This window comes from Blennius ocellaris (assembly GCF_963422515.1).
Source record: "Blennius ocellaris genome assembly, chromosome: 6".
Taxonomy (NCBI): domain Eukaryota; kingdom Metazoa; phylum Chordata; class Actinopteri; order Blenniiformes; family Blenniidae; genus Blennius; species Blennius ocellaris.
Window position 1 is genome coordinate 17622512 of NC_137655.1, and position 24326 is coordinate 17646837.

General features: G+C 39.6%; 1 protein-coding gene across 1 annotated transcript in view; it reads right to left on the minus strand.

Annotated features, from left to right (window-relative positions):
• LOC308131307 (glypican-6-like) overlaps positions 1 to 23745 on the minus strand; it is a 91393-nt gene extending 67648 nt beyond the window's left edge. Inside the window, exons 1-2 of the mRNA XM_080498004.1 lie at positions 23556 to 23745; positions 1624 to 1782 (exon numbers count right to left, since the gene is read on the minus strand). Coding sequence (XP_080354130.1) covers positions 1624 to 1782; positions 23556 to 23706 — 310 coding nt within the window. The 5' untranslated portion in view covers positions 23707 to 23745. The remainder of the gene's footprint in view (positions 1 to 1623; positions 1783 to 23555) is intronic.
• Between the last annotated feature and the right edge of the window lie 581 nt (positions 23746 to 24326).

A 24326-nucleotide genomic window follows, 5' to 3' on the forward strand; every position in this document is an offset into this window, starting at 1 on the left:
CAACAAGGTCCCGTTATACCTTTGTTATTACAGTGAGGTCTATCGATGCCCCCATAGTCCCATTTTTCCTACACACACACACACACACACACACACACACACACACACACACACACACACACACACACACACACACACACACACACACACACACACACACACTCTTCTGCCAGGAAATGTGGTACCTGGAGGGTATTTTACCCTAAAGTGGACTGTTATTAATGCGTGCTTTATTCTTGTATTTATTTCTGTTGACATATGTGCATTTGTCCTTTTCACTGACCTTGGAGCTATGGAGAGGGATGTAGTGACTGCTTAGCCTGTGTTTTCTCTTCTGTAATGTACGGCATTTGTTGAAGGTAAAAGGAAGAAACCATGTAAAAAATGTTCTGATCCTGCTACACTGCAATTATTAAAATAAAATAATGAAAGCCTGTGTGATTTGTAACAAATTTTGACGTCAAAATGAAATGTCCTGAGCACAAGCAGATGTTGTGTACATCTAGTAGATATAGGACAGGACAGCTTTTTACCTCCTAATACTCACCTTGTCTTCAGAGATACAGTATTTCAAGGGTTTCTGATCCCTTGACAACACAATTAAAGATTTTCTTTGGCTTTCTCTACTTCTTACCAATTTGTGTTGTGTGGTTTTTGACATTTCCCTGTCTTGTAACGCACACTATTGGCATTGTTCCCGAGAGCAGCACAAAAGAATAGTTTTCTTATCCTGGCACTGATGAGACAACAATTGTAACATAATTCTTCTCGATCGTGTGGGCAACCAAAGATTCCTGCTGAAATCTAAACATTTCCCAGTGTTTCAGGTAGAAGGATCTTATAACCACTGTATTTTTCAGGTGTTGAGTACAAATGATCATAAGGTTTAATGATCTACTTGAATAATGTGTCTAAAAGTATAACAACTCAATAAAAGATGCATAAAAGGTACTTTCTAAGAAAATGTAAAAGTGAATAAAGATGCTCACAGATGTTTACGTTTCACCTCTACCACCCTCCGTTGTCCGCAGTCTTAACTTGCTGCTGCCCACACGATCTGGTGCTGGTAGCTGGAAGGATTATTATTTCTCATTAAACTGTAACTAGAAGCTGCAAAGTTTATGAAGGAGGACACCAAGAGGGACAGGTGGAGGAGGAGAGTGTGGCTCGCTTCAGTAATGAGCAGATCCTCCGCTCGCTGGACGAGTGCTGGTCAAGAAAGTCACTGTGAGTTTAAGGCGAGATCACACAGTGCACGAGACCACCAAACAACTTTAATAATGCAGTTTGGCCCGGTGCTGCTGTTGAGGCTGTCAATCGGTTGCACGAGAAAGCATGTTTGTCTAATCCAACACAAGTGCTCTCCAGTCCCGGGCACATTAATGAGATTTTCACATCTCGTCTCCTCCAGAGAGAGGACAGCAACAGAACTCCAGTGAACCCTTTCAAATTAACACACATACAGTCTCAGAGCTTTGATTTCCATTTCTGCAGCAACTTGTCCCACAATGACCGACTGGTAAGCCAATCCAGAAATGAGAAAAAAAAAAAAAAAGAGAGAGAGAGAGAGACCGAATGCATGAAACAAAACTCGTGCACTGAGTTAAGGACAAAAACACTTACCATCAAATCTTTGATGTCTTGAAACAAAGGTGCTCCTCAGTTCATGACTCATTTCATCAACCAGGTTCTCAAAGTCCTGTTTACTCTGCTGACCAAATTTGTCTTCCATTTCCTGGGTGCAGCATGTGTTTCCCTGAGGACATACGCGGAGATGTTCACCTGCAAAATACACACAGACAAGGCTTTTATTCACAATACCCTTCAGTACTATGAAAGCTTTCCTGCTAAGTTAACATTAGGATCAAAAGTTCCCTTTAGACTTGTCCTGCGATATTTAGTGTAGCGATTGCACATGAAGCGTTATAGAGAAGGGCTTGAGGCTTGAGGCTGGTGTTGGTGGTGCAGAAGTTTTTAGCCTCCTTGCTAACAGTAAACATTCATGGTGTCTTAATGTTGGCTGGCATGAAAATGGTGATGCAAGTTAATGTAAATGCACTTTTTGAAAACAGCATTTCGAGCGCAAAATTGTTGAAACACACTGATCTCTGTCTGCATCCAAGCAGGGCAAATAGAGTAATTCTGAAATGCAGAGTGCTGCACATACAGCAGCCGTGGTAAATACCTCTTCTGTACATGCATGCCGAGATCGACAACACTAATAATTCCAGATCCAGCGTGCTACTTGTGTCGCTCGCTCACGTACATTTATGGCATCATCGTCAGTGGAGATGCAATTTTTACAAAAAAAATATACTAATTGGGTGTCTACCATGAAGATGGACAGATAAAAAAATGCTTGAACGTTCATATTATCCTGTTCACTACATGTGGTTGCACTAGAAAAACATGACTAACTGGAGTCCTCAAATACAAACAACAACATTTTCAGCCTCACATGGCACAATGCCGTTTTCAATTGCTCTGGTATGACCAGGACCTAAGATACAGCTGGTCCCTGTAGATGTGCTTGAGGGGGACTTGTGTCTGCTTACAAGGTGCTCTGCATCACATGACTCGGTTGCAGTGAAGGATATAATGTAAAATGTGCATGGTAGAGGGGCCATCAGAAAAGCTCCATGAGTTAATCAGGGAGGATTTCATGTGTCATGTCAGTAATTCAAGATAGAAAAAACATGAACTGAAACAAAACCAGTCTCGAAATAGAAGAAGTGGAAAACCTATAGTCTTTTAACATGGGTGAGGTGACAGGCTGCATGTAGATATGTCAAGCAACAATAACAAAAATAAAATACACACACGTCCTCTATCACATGATCCAAGATTATCGGTTTTCATATCAAAATGACTGGAAGTTTTATGATTGTAGCAGTGATTAAACAAACTTTATAAAGCAACCTTTTAATATCCTGGACACATTCAGAGGAAGAAGAGGTTCAGACGGTGTTAAACTTAAGAGAGATGATTGTTACATCTTGAAAGGGAGTTTTCTGGTCAATATGAGGGAAGTTGTAGGAGTGTCTGATATGTGGCACAGCTTTGTGCAGGAGTATTGATTTGATACTATTCATGAAGGCCAAAGACGACGAGGAGTGTTCCCTAAAGAGCTGAAAGGATTGATAGTTGTTTATAACCATTCAGTCATTCATTCATTCATTTCTACATGTCTTTTAAATCGAAAGAGAAGAAACCCTTTTATAAAGACTGGAGGCCACAGCCAAAGTTAGGTTTGAAGGGTTTGTAGTTGGAACCACATCGGAGAGTTTACACGTTTAGTTGTCAGTGAACTCGTTAGACAATCTTACAAACAATGAAGCCAGTGATAACATGAAGCCAGTTATATAGTTTTATAAGTTTTATAGTTAATTCACAAAATTTTTATAAGTAATTCATTAAAACTTACAAATACCTACAATGAATTAATTCAACTTTAAAAATGTCTGTATATTTAATCATCTTGCCATCAGCATACGTCTTTCTTATGTATTTTTTCTCCCAAAATTTAGAATTTCTGGCAAAAGGCCTTGGCATCCCCACATATTTCCTGGTGCTGCACGCTTCCGTTCCTGAGACACCTGAATGCTCGCTGTATACTTCATTAGATATTCCGCAAAAAGTTTGATTATGTGTCGTACTTAATGTGGCATCTTTAGCAAATGTGTAGTGTTATAAATTAGTAAAGGACTTTACATGCAAACATGACCAGCATATATATATATATACATATATATATATATATATATTTTTTTTTGTATAAAAAAAATTTTTCTTATTAAATGCACCATCTGTAGTTCCGACCAGCAGTGAAGCAGGATGGCGACTTTGTTGTTCGTAGTCATTTTTGCTTGATTTTTGTTTCTGACTTCAGGGATGATGCAATGTTGGGATAATGGAGTGAAAATACTACCCATTGTCAACACACTCAAGTGCAGCAGTGATTGGCCAAATGAGTTAACATGCAGTGCTTGAATGCACAGTGTTTCAGTCAGTCAAACAAATGGGTGACGTCACGATAATGAGAAATTCACGACATATTGCAGCTAACGTGAAACTAAGCGATACATTCCTCCGTGTCTATGAATTATCTAATGAACTAAATCATACTCCAGCCATTTTTGGCCACTTTTCACTCTCAAGAATGTAACGTGAGAGACCAATAGTAATTAACTCGGCACTTTTCACCAAAAGATAATATAAATGACTTAAGTTGGGGTCTGTAAATCCCTTTTTTGTTCATTATAGGTTTTATTTATATAGCGCCAATTGCAACATAGTCATCTCATTAGCTCTTAGCATGCAAATAAAAAAAGCCAACAATCCCCCATGAGCGGGCACAGGCGACAGTGGAGATAGAAAAAAAAACTCTTTTTAACAAGAAGAAACCTCCAGCAGAACCAGACTCACATACCAATGAAGTATTTTATGTCTATTCTACATAACCCCTGGGATTCTCACTGTGCTTCACAAATCAAGTGATATTCAGGGACTGCTTAACAGTCTAGAATGAAACTCTCTACAAGGAATAACACTATATTTCCTTTATAGTAAACGAGCCCTTTGTTTCATACATGAATGGTGTGTGTGTGTGTGTGTGTGTGTGTGTGTGTGTGTGTGTGTGTGTGTGTGTGTGTGTGTGTGTGTGTGTGTGTGTGTGTGGGGGGGGGGGGGGGGGGGGGGGGGGGTCTTAAATTATGTGATTTCACTGACCAGTGGTTATCAATGCAATATATTATGTTTAAATATTCTCCCACATTACATAATTGATTACATTGGCTCTCTACTGACGTGAATGAAAATGCTAATGATGCATATCATCTGATTTTCCCAAACAAAGGCAGCAACGGTCCACAGTAGAAACTATTTCACCAGATTAACTGCCTCTATGATGTTAGGTTGCTGAATTTCAAATGGCAGTGGTGACCGTAGTTTATCAGGAGAGTTTGGGTTTTAAAAGCATCAAGTCATCTTCAGGGAAGTGGCTCATTATATCACAGCAACACTATTTATTCATCAATTATGTGCTTTTGACATGATTATAGTTGAGTGTTTTTTTTGTTTGTTTTTTGTTATCTTTACTTCTACTACATACAATTGAAATATATCTATTTCAAAATCATCTGAGTCTAAAAACTGGTCATCACTTGTTCAAATGGCTTGATGTTGTTTTGATATGTAACAACATAGAGTGAAGCTGAACCACAGGGGACAGGGTTTCAGAAACGAGTAAATGTAAAGTTGCAATACCAATAAGCGATATTGATTCAAACCAAGTGTAAACATCTTGAGGCATTCAACACAATATCAAATTGAATGGTCAGAAGATCATTTTTACTTTCAACTTTTTATGACGTTTGTCATATAATAATTTTACATATAAATATTTAAGTCCCACAACTCCTCCAACCATCCGTTCATCCTTCTTCTATTCTGTGTTATCCAATTCAGGGTGGTGGCAGGATGGTAAAAACTACAAGTTTTATTTATGATAATAGTTTTTATAGCTTTTTAAACTAAAAACCAGTTATAGATTCATGCATATAACTTGACCCGATCATCCAAGTTACTGTTGTACTTGAGTACATTTCATTACACTAATATCTGTACTTCCACTTGAGTAGAGAAGGTGAGTATATACTTGTCCCAGCTGTATTGGTACTAAAGTCAAGAATACACCTCAAAACTCATAATAAAATAAAATAAAAGTGGATTGAGCTCCTGAGGCTCTTTAAAGAACAAAAAAATCAGTTTACAAGCTTTACTGGGGATATGTTGGTATAAAAATCCCCACAGTGACATTCTGTTTTGGAGAAAAACCTGTCAATCTAAAAAAAGAACAGGCTTTGTGTTTGTTCATTCGAATACCAAATAATATGTAGTATTATTTACTATTCCAGCTTTCACTCATTGAAGACACTTGAATTTTAGATGCATTGGTGACCATGAATTATAAGTGAAACTGTGTGAGTAGATCGCTCTGCATTATCGACAAGTCCATGACACAAAATGTGAGACAAAACCAGGAAAAATAGGTACACAAATCCAGACTAATGCCAGAAGTCAACATAGAACAGGACAGAACCATGTACACTAGTTATGGTCCAACAATTTCCTATTACTGCAAGGTGCTATTTACAAATCACACTATCATTATCCAGTGTGACATATGTGTATATCATCAGGTCAATCATTTCAGATTTGGCTTTTCAATATAAATATTTGAAGTTTCAATCCTTTTTTCTACGTATGAAAAAAAAAATGATGTTCAGGGTGACAGCAAAATTCACACAAACAAGCCAGGTTAGGATCTTTACTCATAGATATTATTCATGTGACTTGACAACAAAATTCAGTCTGCCCGGGCACAATCCGCAGCTACACTTCAAAACTATCACAATTCAGCAGGAAACCCACAGACTGAGCCACCCTGGTTGTGATGCGCTCCAAACCACAGACAATGGGAGAGGAACACAATTTGTAGCACCTCATGTGTCTGTTGCAAACCGGAGTCAAGCCTTAACATTTCTTTGATAATGGTTGAAGCAACACGTACCCTTGGAAAATGAAGATATTGCTTTAAATGTGTTTTTTTTGGTCCATAAATTGATTTAAGGGAGTGCATTAAGTGCATAAAATACATATTAATATCTCTTCATCTTGTGTATCTCTGCAAATATAAAATCCATATAGAATGTGAAATGCAGATATGATAAAGTACCACTTTCAGTACTTTTGTTTGTTCCTCAAGAAACAACAGGGAATGAAAAATGTGATTTAAATGATTTCATCTCCATTCCTTATGGGAATATGTTTAATGTACCATTCTGTTTAATTTCACTTTCTATTGGGCAGTGGGTATTGCCAAACATGTCGAGGGGGAATATCCCCTTAACCTCCAAATGAGACAATATATCAGCTAAATAAACATTTCACACTTTACAATTTTAGCGAATGCTTTTTTTTAATGACTGAATTATAGCTATTGTTATGAATCTCTAACTTCAATATATTAAGAAGTAAATGTCTTCTTATAATTGAAATTTAATGTTTTTAAAAATCTAGAACATGATGGGAACGCATTGTTGAATGAATTCAATCCATTAAGACAAACCATAATGTCAGGATTAAAAGACATTCATATATATATAATATAATTTGGGGCTCTTTCTCAAAACAGACTTCAAAATGAGTGAACATTGGGAATAATATACAGTATATACTTCTCATTGCATACTTAAATGTACATTGACAACTTCTCAATACCAGCAGAATAATCTCACTCTTTGTTCTCTTCAATTCGACTGAAAAGTGATTTTCAAATAGCGCCTATTTCTCAAATCATGGATCCTCAAACTTGTTTAATATCACAGACAGACGGGAGAAAAGAGGTTACATTACTAGCGAGTCCCGCAGGCTACAAAGCTGTAGTGCAGTCTTTTCATCAGATATGTCAGGAAGAGGGAATGAAATCCATCTTGACACAACAACCCTACTGTGTGCTCCAGCAGTCTCAACAGAGCAAAACATCACTTCAATGTAAGCCTGTCGTACATCAACATATGGGAAGGCGCTTTCAAGGGACTCCACCACTCAGCAAAGTGCCACGACCTTCCAAGTCAAGGTTAAAACAGCACTGAGGCATCCCAGGCCATCTATCTACTGGAGCGCAGACCACACATTAGCATCAGACAGGAGCGAGTGTGGACCAGACAGTTCTTTTACTGCTGGGAGAAACACTTGTTCTGTCATTATAAAGTGGTTGTAGAAGACCTTATGCAGTCGCACATTAATAACATATGAAAGACTGATACTGAATTGAGGTCACCGCATTGTAGGTAAACCCTGATTAAACATTGTGTCCCATAAATAATACAATTGTGAGACTGAGATTGCTTCTGAACAATTAATACATGTAATACGGATTATTTGGACACTAAAATTCCAAAGTCTAATTGTTTGAGCAAGTACTGAATGGGCACACTACTTTGCAATTTCCAATTGTTCAAAGCCACAGTCTGCATGATTTCACCAGACAACCTATTTTACTGCACAATGTCGACCTCCACTGAATCAGAGCTGTTGTCCAGACACGATAACGCCGGCTGGGTTATGCATTAATATGAAAGGACAATGTTCTGGTAAAGATAGGAGCTCTTGTCTATACATTGTATAGACAAAGCTTTTCTTGTCTCTATAAGGTTGACCTTTTTTTCCGGTCTTTTTTTTTTTTTTTTTCCAGAATCCCACGCACCAATGTCACGTTGATCTTTGCACAATACTCTGCTGTGTTTCGATTGGTTGGTGATTATCTGTAGGTGGCAGCGGTGTAGCGTGCCGGCTATCGAGGATTTCTGACACTGTCGGGAAATTATCACAGGATAGCAGTGGTCGCACAACCATGACATTGGCTGTTGGTAAATCTCTCTAATCTCTCAGATTATAAGACATAATGGCAAAAATATCCTAACAGTTGCCCATCCACTGTCTGAAAAAAACAAAATCGCAGTGTGCAATTAGGGAACTAATAACTGTTGCCTTGTGAAAACACCAATTATGTTTGCATGTTCTCCCTGTGTCTGCATGAGTTTTCTAGTGGGTTCCTACCTTTATTCTTGTAAACCTCAAACATATTTGTTCAATTCAATGGCAACTCCAAATTGTCTGCAATTGTTGCATTGGCTGAGATCGGTGCTTCATAGCTTAGCAACCACAGTCAAAATGAATCAGGTACCAAATATAGACGAATAGACGAATAGTTGTGCAACCATCCTCTGCTTCTAGGTAAGCACTGGTGGGATTTTCAAAGCATTTTGGGGAGTTCAGTTCAGTTCTATAGATTAATGTTAAGTCAAGCCAAGTCAATTGTATTTATATAGCACTTTAAAACAGCTTCACATAAAAGACGAAAATAAAAAAGAGAAGAGTTAAAACAGCAAAATGCAGTAAAACAAAGATTGGCAACAATATAACCAGATGGAGTCTCAAACATAGTTAAAAGCCAAGGAATAAAAATGGCTTTTAAGATTATGGAGTGTGGTCCTTTCTCTTTCTGTTGACACCATGTAATTGCTGCTTCAACACGAAGAGTTCATGAACCATTAGATGAAGTATGTCTTCACATTGCATGCACACAATTGTGAGACTCAAGACAAAACCCACTCAGAATCGCCTGGCACCTGTAACAACCCGGACCACCATGGAATCGCTAATGATACACAAAATAAGAAAAAAAAAAAAAGCAATGAAAGTGAAAATAAGTGAAAATGCAAGTATCAGAGCACGAGTTTCCCAATATGGCAATTTTTCCAAGTTAATCCAACTGAAAATAATTTTGGGGGGCTGATATACTTGTCTGGTTTGTGAATTTCTCAAGTGAGCTTTTACAACCATTGATCTGCCTCCGAATTGCAAACATTTCATCAGAAAGTGCACTGTCCATTTAGAAATCATCAAGTGCAATTACTGTAGCAATCTAGGAAATTACTTTCCTTTTTTCTCCAAGATTCATTTCGGTGTCAACTCTAAACAATGACAGAACATGAAACATCAGAAACTTTCAGGACCAATCTTACCACATGATTAACTTCTCTGATATCGATCCTTATGCTGAAACTGGATGAAAATACTCAATTTCGTTGAAAGACACTGCATTGTTTTCCATTAGTGGCATTTTTATGGAACTGAGCGGCTTTTATTCAAAGCAACTGCAAAAACTGGTAATGGTGCCATATTTTACCTTATATCATTCAAGTATACGACACTATTATATGTCAGTATAGATATAGTTTGAGGCAAATTTGAAGCATTAAACAGCATAATGCCATCACAAAACTGTAAAGAAAAAGAAAGTAGTAAAATGCTGTGCTTCACGAGGTCATTCCCCCATCAAACACACGCTGAAACCTTTCATGCAATTCAAATTTTCAATCATAAGAAATATGTCAAATGTGTTTCCAGTGAGCTTTTCCTCACTGGTAGAATTTCTTTTTCTCACCTCATGCGGCTTTTTTCAAGAGAAAAAAATAGAGCAGCTTTATTGTGACCCGTGAGATTTGCAAAAGGCTTTTGGAAACAGTTGAGAAAACAAAAATGTTCTTCAAATAAATATGTGACCACAGCTTCAGGACAGTTTTATTTATATATTTGCATCTCATTACATCTGCTGGCAACGGGTCAGAATTCATGCAAACACAGGGACTGGTGGCGGCGGTGGTGGTGGGGGGGTCCAGTAAGATTTCCAAATAAAGTTGACTGTGATCTTTGGCGAGCCATACTTTTGCAGCATACAGAAAGTATTATCCAATAATATCCTGATTTTGAAGCTCGCCTTCGGCAAGTCGTTCAGTATTAAGAGCACGGTGAAGGGGAAACAAAGAGGTTTGTCCCAGCCTAACCTCACTGTAAAACCCAGTATCCTTCCTCCACTTCTTCAGAGCTGACAGGAGGAGACATGACTTTACTTCAAGCAACCAGACCAGACTGTTTAACGTACGCACAGAGACACAGATCGCACACACATTAACATATTAATGGCAATACAGCAGCGGATCCAATACACACTACTGTTGTGTCACTTGTGTTAACTATGTGACAATATTGTGAAAAATGTAAAGTTGAGCTTTAATAAGAGAGAGATATTCATGTACTCAGATTTATTAACACCGTCCATCATAAGTTGCAATTACAACATGTCACTCTCATGAGGTTAATCAAATGGAGTGTCAGTCAAATCAACCACTCTATTATCACTATGACACTCGGCAAGGATATTTAAATTTGACCTTCTTCCTGCTGAGATGGGTTACTACTTTGGAACACATACTTGTCATTTAACAGTCAGTATTCAGTATTGACAAACCATAAAAGACGAGCAGACCAAGTCAATGCCCGGACCTCTCTCTCCTGCCACTCTTGCGTCTCGACAACCACCAGAGGACTGGTAATGACACTTTTACTCAAATTACATTCAGAGACAAGAGTCATGTGTATATGTGCATGTTCTGAGCTGAACTGTAACGTATGACGATAAACCAGCTAGTCATACGAAACAAGATTCCAAAGTGATTCAATGTACAAAACACAATTACTCACACATCAATGATAGTCAGCAGACAATAATGTTATAATAGTGTGATAACAGAGTTGTATGATGGACCAGCACTCACACCCTCTGGCCGAAGCCCTCAACCCTGGAACCTTTGGCTCTCGCATGAACATCCATCATCAATTCTCCTGTCTTCTCCCAGTCCACAATGGGATAAAGAAAGACACGTGGTAAAGTTACTTCCTGAACAGATCACATGTCTTCATACATGTATTTTTTGGGGGACTGTGGAAAACTGTGGACGCTGAAGCAGCAGATAAAGTGAGCATCCAATCTCAGGATAGTCCATCCAACAACTCAGCCAATGTGCAGCTCCCTGACATGAAAAGCAATCATAATAGACAGGATTCTTATTTTACTGAAATTCTCCATCAGGAGCAGAGCAGAGTGGGTTATATTGGTAAGGGTCTTTTTGTCTTTTGGCTGCATGTTTGATGCTGAATGCGTTACACAATCCCAAGCAATTGGGGGTTAAAGGTGTTCCTAACCAAAAGTAGCGACCAATGAGTAGTGGAATTCAGGACAGAAAAAGTCCAGTCACCTGTTCACTTCTCTCGCTTCTTGGCCTCGACTACTCTGTACAAGAGACAAACATTGTGATAGAAACTGTGGCTGCTTCACAGTCTTAATTGTCAGTTTGTTTTACTCGTGTGTAGTCACGGTGGGTCGCCGCCCTCCAAAAGACCTTTCAAAAATATTACAGCTACTTAATTGTGAAAGTCATATTTATCAGAAGTGTTTTTTGTCTATCGAAAGGGAAAGTTAAATCTGGTATTAATATTAAATCTCCAATGCCGCATTCTCAATAATGAAAGACGTAACAAATTGTCATTAAACACATAACCACTGAATTGTTCAGCGTTCCAGTATGTCACATTCAAATGCCGCTTTCAGATCGTGCCACATTTCAGTTTTTTTGCACCCAAGTCTCACTCAGAGAGACCAAGCTTTAAAACTATGCTCTAAAAAACTGACTGATATGCAAGTGTTTTGTTTTTTCACAACACTGTCGAAGAAAGATGTGTACAACAACAATTCTAAATGTTTTTTCTTGGATGATTCTTTCAAAACAGGGCATATGAAGCCACTCAAATGGGAGCATAAGAGAGAATATCCAAATGGAGGATGCAATCATAGGCGAGAGAACATTTAACATCTACCCAAAACTGTAATCATAACATAGCATTATAGACATTGAAGTCATTTCTAATTCCTTGCTTCAAAACACATTTCCAAGTGTGCTTTATGACGACTGTATGGAAAGGATGCTTTTCGACTTAACTTGTGACTCAGGTTGTTTCAAACTGTCCAAGTTTTTGCACATAACGGCAAAGGTAGGCCAACTCTCTGAAGTATTCCTCAGTGTACCTGGCCAAAGAGACACACAGCATATGTGCTCTGCCATCTGCTCTGTCCCACAGTTCCTCCTGACAAACATTTTATGGATTCACACTTGAAGCCACCGTCAGTCCTAATGAGATCAACATTCCTTGTGTCAGGGCAGGTTTTTTTTTTTTTTTTTTTTTTGCTCCCTGTGACATCAGTTCAACCAAAAATCAAAAAGTAGCAGGGATTTTAGTAACTTTCATTTTTATAAAACTCTTATCAGCTCACTGAAATCATGAATGCATTGGTGAGTTTAATCTTGCCCCAGTGAGTAACTACCCCACTAATTACAATGAACAAACATATATCATATGCTTATATAAATGCACTGATCAGCCAGGACAATATGCACACGGATTGGTGAAGTAATCACAATAATAATATGGTACCTGATAGTAGGCATGATTTATTAAGTACTAAGTTAATAGCTTGAATTTAAAAGATGTGAGCGGAACAAAATGGAAAATCAAAATGACTGAGCGAGTTTGGCAAGGGACAAATTGAGATGGCTAGACAGGTGGGTCAGAACATCGGCCAAAATGCAGCTCCTGTGGGTGTTCCCAGTCACTATCTATCAAAAGTAGTCCAAGGAAGAAAAAGCGATGAACGGGTGACAGGTTAATGGGGGCCAGGACTCATTGATGCACGTGGGGAGGGAAGGCAGGCCCCGATCGAACAGAGGCGCGACTGTAGCTCAGATTGCTTCAGGTTAATGCTAGCTCTGACTAAAAGAAATCAGAATACACAGAGTTTGTTTATAGGTGTGGATACAAAAAGGATATCTGCACAATTTCAGGCAAATGATCATAATGGTTGATTGGTACAGCAATTTGTAGTGGGTTTTTTTTTTCTTTTTTCATGAAAATATGGCTGTAAAAGTGTGAAAGCTTCTGCACTATACAGACATCAATCAATAGTATATGACTAAATTCACAGCATTGACTCAAACAAGGCACAATGCACTGTAACAGAATAACAACAGAATAATTGCTGTGATTATTGTGAGGTCTCAAGAGACTTACATCAACAGGTAAACAAAGAGTGAGTGAACCAGAAAATCATATACCACTGCTGCAAGTAGGTGGATATAACTTGTGAATAGATTTTTATTGTGTTTTGTTGCTTCATGTATAAAAGAAAATGGCTCAATAGATCTGACTATAACACAAAACGCACTCCGTCCATCTCCTGATCAACTAGAACGGGCACTCTGTAGCACGCATACCCTCGCTAACGCTAGGTACAGTATGTCACCAGGGAATCCACCAGATTACAAGGTTATTTGATCAACAACACCCCTCCTTCCGTCATTTGCCATGGTCGTTTGAATTGCGTCATTCTGTTGCAATGTTAAGGTTAAACAATGTTCTGTTGGTTCTAATTCTTACTTGAACATTTTTTTGGGCCACGGTTTTATGCATAAAGAGAACATGTTTTTTTTGTAGAGGCACTATAGATCCCTTGAAATGCTTTCTCAATAAACAGTAGTTTGTTCACTGGTGTTACATTTTCAAGTCCTCGACTGTCAGAAAGCATTACATCAGGGTGCCTATGCACGCTCGTGTTTCCTTTTTACATATGGGACATGTGTCAAGCAACATTTGCAGACATTCAAATTTTTGTCAACTGCTTTCACAACAGCGAATATCTAACGATGCCAGACTGGTGATTTGTATGAAGCCGGCGCAGAGCGGAGGCCTGATGCATTGCAAAACCTTCATCAAACCAGTTGGAGTAGAACAAGGACCAATTCAGCAACTGCACAGCTTATTTCAAATGTTATCTGGAACTATTTGCTGAACTGTTTTAATAGTTTGAGTATGTGACTGAGCCACCATAATTGTTCCGTTTAAACTCCAGGGGCAGAACAGCCCTGAGTGACGCAATTATGGGTACTGCCTTCTGGCCCATGAGGGCTTTTGTACAACAGGCTGATTCAGCCTGTGGACACACACACACACACACACACACACACACACACACACACACACACACACACACACACACACACACACACACACACACACACACACACACACAGAGTGGCCTGTAAAGTGTCAATGCAAAATGAATTGCAAAACGCGAAAAGCTGCCATCCATAAGGGCATATTGAACCGTGCAGGGCAAACTGAACAGTTCAATATTTTACAGAGAACCGTTGCATCCCTAATGTCTACTCCGTTTGAATATGTAAATGAAGCACCTTGGATGTCTGAATGTCAACTAATGTTAGCTCATGTCATATGCTTTCTGACGTCCAGTGCATATATACACGTTGGCAATTTAAATGGAATATACATTCAGTAGTTCAGCTTCATCCCTCATTCTGTGTAGCACAAAGCAAACATGCCCTCTAACTGAAGGATAACATTTTGACAAGAAGTCCACATGTAAAAATGAGACCATATCCTTAGGCCCCGCTGTTTGAGAGAATTGCATACCATGCATATGAAATTCGGCGTTAATCTATAAATCTGCGCATTCCACTCTTTCAGAGTTTCCTTCAGACTTTGAACAAAGTCTCCAGAGGGTGTTGTGTACAGAATAGCCAAGTTTCTTGCTCAAGTTAGAACTTGCATCAATCAAAAGTGAATGACGTTATTCCTATCACATTTTGGGTCGTGTCAGAAGTCATAATGAAAGGCATGTTCGTGTTTTAAATAACTGGGGGATGCTGATATGGAAGGGTATGTGTCCTTGGGTGAATGAGGACAGGTTCAAGAGGAAATGAATTCTCACTGACATAAAACAGTCTACAATAAAAGCAGCACAGTACAATGGGATGATGGTGTTCTTCATCCTCAGGAGAATCGGCGTGAAGGGAAAAAGGACAGGAATAAAGATGTTGAAACAGTTTCAGACTCCTCTCAAATATGTCAGTATTTTTTTGAGTATGTCAAGATATTCTGCTTCTACATGCCATGTGCAAGGCTATGTGCATGATAAAACAGCCATGTGTTGACTCAACGATATGGCCTTTCATATTGAAATATTTGTAAATGCACTATTAAAAAAAATGTCTTTGGTGAAAAGAAATATATATGCACAACTGCCCTCAATCATTCCAGAAGAATTTTTTTAGGAGGCTTTGAAGAAGCTGTTGTGGAGAAATAGGTTTTTGTGACTATTTATTTTGTTGCCAAGAGAATTGTCCCAAATCGGTGCTATAATATTATGACACTTGAGCATAAAACTCTCTGAAACTATACCTTCCCATGTTGACCCAAACATAAATTCCAGTGCAGATTGACCAGACAAATTGGTAATGCCATTTTTTTTCTCTACCATCTACTGACATTGTACAAAATTGAAAACAAACAGAATGAGGTAGAATCAAATACCCGAGTACAAAGCTTTGTCATGAAGATAAATATAATACCAAAAAGTACAATGTTTTTGACCTTGGAGGTAATAGCTACGGAATATTTATGCACCATGTACCCTGCTGTAAGGTGCACCAATATCATTACAGTTAAGATTAATGTATGGATTCCCTAACACCATGTGCAGCACATTTAGGAGTGACAAGTGCAGCATAATCAGCATATGTAGCACTATGTCTGGCTTTGATATTTATTGAGCAGTATGTAATAAAAAGCCTGGTGGAGGCTTGAAAAGTCCAGCGTGGATATTCGATCCATGTGGGAAGCACGCCGAGAAGCCCCTGAGAATGAGAAGTGAGCAGGCGAGCCACTCTCGTCTGCATCAGTTTGCTAAGTGGAGCATGGCAGAGGACTACAGTATGGGTAGCAGCTGGTGGCTGTTTAGGGACCTGGACAGCCCTGAGACTTGCACTGATCATTACCTTTCACTCAGAATTTACAGTTTACAATGCAGACACCCGCCATTACGCCTTGTTATGGTGCGAGTGTCCTCTAGTCAGCAGGCTGCTTAACTGAGAGGGCGAGTACACGACAGGGCTGCACAATACATACGTTCCCCATGGCGGTATGCCGAAGCACCGCACAATGAACTGTCCTCGGGAGCAGCGTAAAGGCAAACATCCTCTCCAGTTGCACATCATGTCTAGTCAGAAGTTGTCAACAAGACAGGAGTGGCAGACGTGCAGCTAAAGATAGATCCAACGACAGCAATGAGGCATTCAAAGTGGGCTTTGTTTCACGATGGCTACGTTTTGACTGGCATATGAGATGTCAGGGGAAAAGTACCAAATATATGTCACAGCCAGATGCCAAAATTTCATCGTAATGTCAATAAAATTTTGTCACACACACACATTCATTTTTTTTTTTGTAATGAACTGCAGATGGCTTAAAAAAGATTTTATCAACTACATCAAACTGCATAAAAAGTTCTCGAAAATAAACACAATCCGAGTCGACAAGCAAGTGAGAGATAAGTGTCAAAATGTCTAAAGAAATGACTTGTCACAAAAATACAGTTTGGATTGGGTGGTTTTTTTTCAGAAATTATGATTTCACAGGAGTTAGTGACAGTCTGTCTTAAATTTAATCCTGCCAAACACCCAAGGACTACTCCAAACTGCACTTTGGGGAAAGAAATATGTTTTAAGCTTCATAGCATGACGTCAAGTATATCAATGAAGTTTGGTTAAAAGTGATTAGAATAAACTGTAACCTACTGAAGGGCTTCTATTTATATATCAGTGAGAAAGTATTCAGTATGTGCAGGCTGCACTGGTCAAAAAACTGGATCAATGACTACTGGAAATGTGTTTATGCCAGCTGCTTAAGTGAGAAATGAAAAGGCTATTTCTTAGTGTCTCCAGGTTAGGATTTAATTGGACAGTTGTTGACAGGAACTAATGGATCAAACCAACATCTATTCAATCTCTTTTTGACAACAAGAGCACTCGTTCCTTCACATTTCAAATGATTCCTAAACCATTACACATCCACGCCATCTCTGGAGAGTCGCCTCAATCCCTTGTTTTTCACAAGAGATTTAGCTCAAATGAGTTTGACAACATTAATTTCTCACGGCAGTGAAAGCAGAATCATTCCTTTAGTAACCTATATGACAACGGCTGCGTGTCAGCGATATAAACAAGGCACAGAACGCTTAGATTATTTGGCCAAGCTTCAAAAAGCCTGTGTCTCTTTCATGTTTTTTTTTAATTTCCACTCTTATTTATGTATTCAGAAAATATTGTTCTTTTGCCGCCGAGAAAACAGGCTTTGTTTCCATATGGCATTAAAAGCTAGTAAAAAATGTAAATAATTATACATACATTCACACGACATGCGATGTGAATGTGTAAAACACTGCATTGTTAATAAGTACAAAACTTTAAACTGAAATCCCCCCTGGTTTTAAAATGTGTAGGCTGTATTAAAATTTCAGTAAGCAGGGTTATGAGCAACAGAAAGTTGGACATAAACCCTGCTGGAGGCCAAAAACAAAATAAACAGAAAGTTTAGGTCACAAACAGGATTAGGGTTTAGAAATATAACTTAGAGAATACTGTCTGCATAACCCTGCAGACAGGAGTTACCCCTCTTTCCTAAAGAAGCACACAATTTATCAACATCTGAGGTCTGAGAAAAGTCTGGCAGAATAGAAAACTGTTGGTTGGAAAAACGTAAACTGACTCCATGTCTGTTTGGGGGTGATTCATACTGTAATCAACAAAATGATTGGGATTTCATGCAACACAAACAACAGTGTTACAATTACATTAGTGGTGCAAAGAATTAAAACTGTAATTTGAATTCTGGAAATAATATTTAATATACACGGTAATGTAGGGCACAATAACCTAGCATAATTGTTAACAAAAGCGGCGCATGCACTCAAGCCAGAAATAACTTGTTAATCCTGCCTTAAAAATATCCGATATTCATGACTGCACATGAAGAAAAGTTAAAAGTTACAGGAAAAATACAACATTTAAGAAGTCATACTTGGCAATGTCCTTGTTGAGGTTGTCTAATTAATTTCTTATTACAAATGTAAGAGGGGGAAAAAAAACCCAGCCTCTCTCCTTTCCTATCTTTAGAGTGTGGTGTCTTCTTCTTCCTCCTGGCCTCAAACACTTGCAGGACATAACATATCCTGCAGCTCGGAGAGGGAACACCCACAGAGACAGCCCATCATGAGGCCATTTTGGCATTCATAAGCATGATTGATGACACACGGGTGGAGACAGCGTTTGAGAAATCCCCTCTGCCGCGAGAAAAATGATGATTGTTTGGGTTCTTTTCTTCCCTGATAGTGCTCCCCCCCACCTCTCAGTAGGAGAAAATCACACATAGGAGAACACTGGCTCAAATATTAGTCCAGACGTATACAAACCTAAACAGTAGCATGTATCCAAAAAGTCCAATCATATGTTTGTTGAGTATAAGAGTATCGGACGTTGTATGCTTTGTAGAGCATAAACACCCCATAAAGCCATTACAGCTGTGATCCCTCGCAGGACTTCACCGGCGGATCTATTTCCACACGGGTGACTGACAGGAAGGTGGCAATGATTTCACAATGCATCACGGCAACTGTGAAGTATGCTGCAGGGGCTAACAAAGTCACCTGGCCTTTTCCCTTCTCCAGGCACACCCATTTAGCCCCTTTTTAATCCCCTCCATCCCATTACATGACAGTAGAAATCCTGCGCACATTACACGCTTCAGGAGAGATCGTTTGCCTCGTTGTACAGGCGGCCAAAGATCACATAAAATATCAGCACCGTTATTTCTGTCCCTCCTCCATCTCCTGACTGGCAGTAAACAGAGCTGGACGTCAAATGATAGCACAGAATATGACATGCTAAGAAGTTCCATTGAATGCAGCAGTCTGCTGTATGACTCACTTTCCATATCTTGTCTCAGACGTTGGGTAATCCACTTGAGTGGAAACTGAGACTGCAGGACCAAGGCTGAGTGAGAGCCTGATCTCTAACAGGAGCAATGGAGAAGAGGTTTCAACAGGGAACGAATATAATTAATTTGTTAACAGTCATATTAAATAGATAAAGAGTGAAGCAATCTGAAGGGCTGAAGGAGATAGACATTGTTAGATGTGTGAACAGTATTTTATTGTAACGCTTTACAATGTTTCATGATTTATGAAGGCTTCATAAAGACTTACACTGTGTGTAGCTACTCACAGGATCCTGCCAGGTTGAGTCACCTTTGTCTTGTCGGAATTATTGTACCATTGGAGCCTTTAGAGCTTTGGATCATAACAACATTTCTGTCAATAACACTAACTTAAATGATGTCATCCATCTGACCTGCTTTCTCTGAGCAATCACAAAAGAAAAAGTCTGGCGTCCTAAGCTTTTCATTTTCTGCTCCATAAAAGATATTTCGTAGCTGTGGTTGAGCGTTTTAAGTCATGCTGAGCATAATACTACCCTCACAATAATAGCATGCAGCGTCATTACTGTTGTTTCCCATTATTCTTGTAATGCTTGTGATTCATATCGGACAAAAAAAAACCTTACTGTATGATCATAATGTGAAAGGCAACACAATATCTCTGTAGGAAATCAAATTCTACAGAAACATGTAACAAGTCCAGTAGATAAGGATGGGGCCGATCCGATCCAGAATCGGTATCGGGTTCCGATACGAACGTAATTCACGAATCGGAAATTTCCAATCCAACCTACGGAGATTTCCGATCCATGCAGTCTCTTCTGTGCTTTTGCTGAAATTAGTCCATGTGTTTCCCTGCTGCTGCTCTGCTCACTGCAAAATGTGGAATGGATTTCCTGAACGGAGGCGGGTCTCAATGAGACGCGGCGTAATGAGTCAGGAAATCCATTCCACAGTTTGCAGTCAGCTTAGCATACTAGGGAACTATCTCCGTTGTGCTACCCGACTTTTCATGACAACATGTCGCTGTTTGGACGTATTTTACGCTCAAAACACCACAAAGCATTGATGTGAATGTTTGCAAAGCCGTTGTACATCGTTTGTGCTGCGTTAGTGCTGAAAACATTCTGTTGGTACTGCGTTGCTAAATCATTTCTCCAGTGATTAACAAAGTAATTCTGAGGTTTTAATGATGGAACTAATTTATTATGAGATGATGATGTCACGCAGACCCCCACATTGTCCAAATGGAACTAAAATACTTTGTACTGCTTCCTTTTCTGACCTTATACTAACCTCAAGTTGTCTTTGGATACAAGCATACATTCGTACATTTCATACTTTACTGAAGAGCGGAGTTTATTACAGCCACATATAAAATCAATAATAATAATAATAATAATAATAATAATAAAAATAATAATAAAGCAAACAGAGCTCTGGTATCAGAATAGTATCAGTATCAGCTGATATCTAAATTCGGGTATCGAGATTGGATCGGAAGTGAAAAATCCTGGATCGGTGCTTCCCTACCAGTACATGTCCAACTTGCTCCCTGAATAACTCAGTTTTATGAGCGAAGTCTGACAATGATAGCAGCACATACATTAAAATACAAAAAACCCCACCTAAGTTGATTATGGCACCTTCCCATTCACATATTGCATTTTCATTTTATAGAATTACCTGGCTAAGAACAAGGACATAAACATGTAAAATGGTGCAGGGTTTGCATTTAGGATTCTACAGAATGGTTGGACCCCATAAGTCCAATGTGTTCCAAGCTTGCAGGACCCACGAAAAGAGAAATACATGACCACACACGCATGCACGCACACACACACACACACACACACACACACACACACACACACACACACACACACACACACACACACACACACACACACACACACACACACACACACACACACACACACACACACACACACACACACACACACACACTCATCTGTCACTACAATCTGATCTTCAAAGCTCTGCCTATCAAAAACAGACAGGAGATTTCAGGAAATCAAACAGCGCAGAGGCATTATTTAACAAGAACGCACAGCGTGTGGAAGCAGTAAAAGACTAATTTGTCGAGGAGGACCAGTAACATGAAGTTTGACATTTCTCATAAATCATCAGTAAGTTAATGGAGTGTGATGGCAGCTGTAAGGCTGACAGAAACACAAAGCCATGTGGGAAAGCTTTTGGAGCCACTCTACACCGGGTCCCATAAAGGCCAACTGGTTCTGTAATAAAGTAAAGACGGCACTTAAAATGCTCTCCATCCACGACCGGGGTGCTTCTGGATCACCTCCTTAACATGTTCTAAATCTTTAAGAGAATAAAGTGAATGAGAAAATCAAGTTAAGGCTGTATGTACAGTGGGGTTTTTTTTTTGCAATGTGTCAGCAAATATACCAAATCATAAAATCCGCCATTTCAGCTGAAGTTATCACTTCGAAAAATTTAAACCTGAAAAATAATTCAAAGCAACTGTATGATTCTACCCTCAGAGTAGGTATTGAAACAAAGCCACTGCTCTACTTCGTCCATTGGAAACAGCACAAGAAAGTAATTTACCAGCCAAAATTCAAAATCAGTTCAAGTTGATATGAAGTCTAATGTCCTGGAAAAGTGTAATATTTCTACATGTGGATCTGCAAGGATAATTCATAGGCTATAAACTTTAATTGTTCGAATTAACCTTCAAAGAGGAGGCATTTCCACATTTACATTTACAGAGTTTGCCTTAGATTTAAGCGTTGTTTGCATGAGCGAGAGGCACCGAGTTGCCGGCCTGAAGGGCATGTCCATCACTGTGCGATTTTGCTGAGTTGTTGGGGAGCGCGCCGTCTCTTCGGGAGACATGTAAGGTTATGACTCAGTCATAGAGCAGATCAGAAGACACTCATTTGGTGTGACATAGTTGAGGGATGAGAGAGAATTAATTTTTCACCCATTTGAGGGATTAGCTGTGATGTCACAGACATGGATGCAAAGGATTTAATCAGTTTGGTATTCAGCCCATCTCTGAACAGGTGTGCCTGTTATCAAACATGCGGCCTTTAACTCATGCCAGCTTTCCTGCTTTACAGATGGAGTTATTTGCCAGTAACGAGGACCTGAAGAGACGACTTCATATTGAATGAATCTATTGAAATAACTTTTTTTTATTTATGCCAAATGGCTGAAAGCACTTCATATTTTCATGTGCTCAGAGCATTGCAGTAAACACCTTTATGACATTTTAAATTCATGAGATATTTGACCATGATCTGAACTGGCTGTTAAACTATATTAACATACATCTACATACATTTATAAGGAGAGCTCAACAGCTGTATTCGAATTCAGCTGAACATCTGACAATTTGTCCCCTCTATGCTGTCCTCTGACAAAATTGCTCAGCAGGACTATGACTGGAAACATGCAAATACAAAAAGAGCAGCCCCTGGGTGTGGACTGGAAACAGAGAAGAAAAAGTTGCACTTCATCGTATTACATTTTTTTTTTTATTACTATTATTATTTATTCATGTGTTTATTTTTTGCAGGACAAAAGTTAATATGCAGAGCTTGATCGCTGTTTTCTGTGCTCGACCAACACAGGAGAATACCTCTGCTGTGCACATGCAGACAGACCGTACTCCAGCTGCTGTCTGGAAGGTTGGGGGGACCTTTTTCACATTCACTATTGATGCTGGCTCAAAGGATATTGTTCTCCCAGTGTGGTTATATAATCAGTAAACAAGTCGCCTTAAATTGATAAGCCTGCAGTTGTGCACAGGCATCCCACGTTGGTTCCAGCAGGCCTGTCACTTCTCTGGTGCAAGCTGGGGCAGCAGAGCAGGAGGCTGCTTCGGGTATTGATCACCATCAGCTCAGTCGGTTTGGGCTTTTCTGATATGTGCCTTGTGTGAGGTTAACTTCGTTAGTCAGACTCAAGGCAACTTGGTGACTGACAGGTGGTTGAAGTGCTCTAATCGATTAGTTTGATGGAGTTCATCTGCAGGGGCTGGCTTTACATCTCCCCCTGCAGCATCCATAAAAACTACAGTAATGTGACTGCATCTCAAATGAGTTGCGGTGTTTATTTATTGATTGATTGATTTATTTTTTAACTTTTCCATGCGCAGTTATGCATTTGGGGTTTTCGTGCCACAAAAGTAGGCAAAAGGCAGATATTGTGGGGCAAAGTGACAACCAGAGGCAGGGAGACACTGAGTCCAGTCTTACCTGGGATCTCCAGATGAGGAACATGTGCGAAGCTGAAGCCTTTGCCGACGCAAGCCTCTCTCACCTCGCTGCAATTCCTCGCTTTAAAATCTGCTCTGGCTGCAACAGACAGCACAGAAAAAGTGCAAAGGATGGTCTCCAGTCTGAGCATTGTTCACTTGGGTTGGAGGTCCGTATTGCGCTCTCTGCAGTATCCCCGCAAAAAAAAAAAAAAAAAAAAAAAATTTTAAAAGTCCCCCTACAGAAAGATCCGCATGTATTTAATGATCACGCAAAACTCAACAATCAAGGTCTAACAACACATTTCCCCAAAGGCAAAATGGGCTTCGTTGTCGCAAACGAGAAGAGCAGAAAGTCCTGCGGCTCCGAGGAAAAGACGTCTGCAAGTGTGGAGGAGCCACATGAATCCGGCTGCGGCGGCGCGTCTCTCCCCCGGCGTGTTGACTCAAGTTCGCGGAGCGGACGAACGAAGCCCCCGCTCGCTTTGTTGAAGTGGAAATGCGCCCGTGGAGGAAGAAGCGCACAGTGTTCGGATCAGACGCACCGGCAGAGAAAGCAGGACACAAAATATGGAGTGGAATCCAGCCTCATCCGTCCCCGTTGCAGGCGGCAGGACGCCAAATATAATGAACCCGTGCGTATATCGGTGGAGCAGCAAGAAGAGGTGGGCACTCAAGCACAAATACTGTTATACTGCTTGGATTGCACTCAGTTAAAAGTGGATGTACTAATGTTGGAAAGAGGGAAAAAAACACTCAAGTAGACTACTGA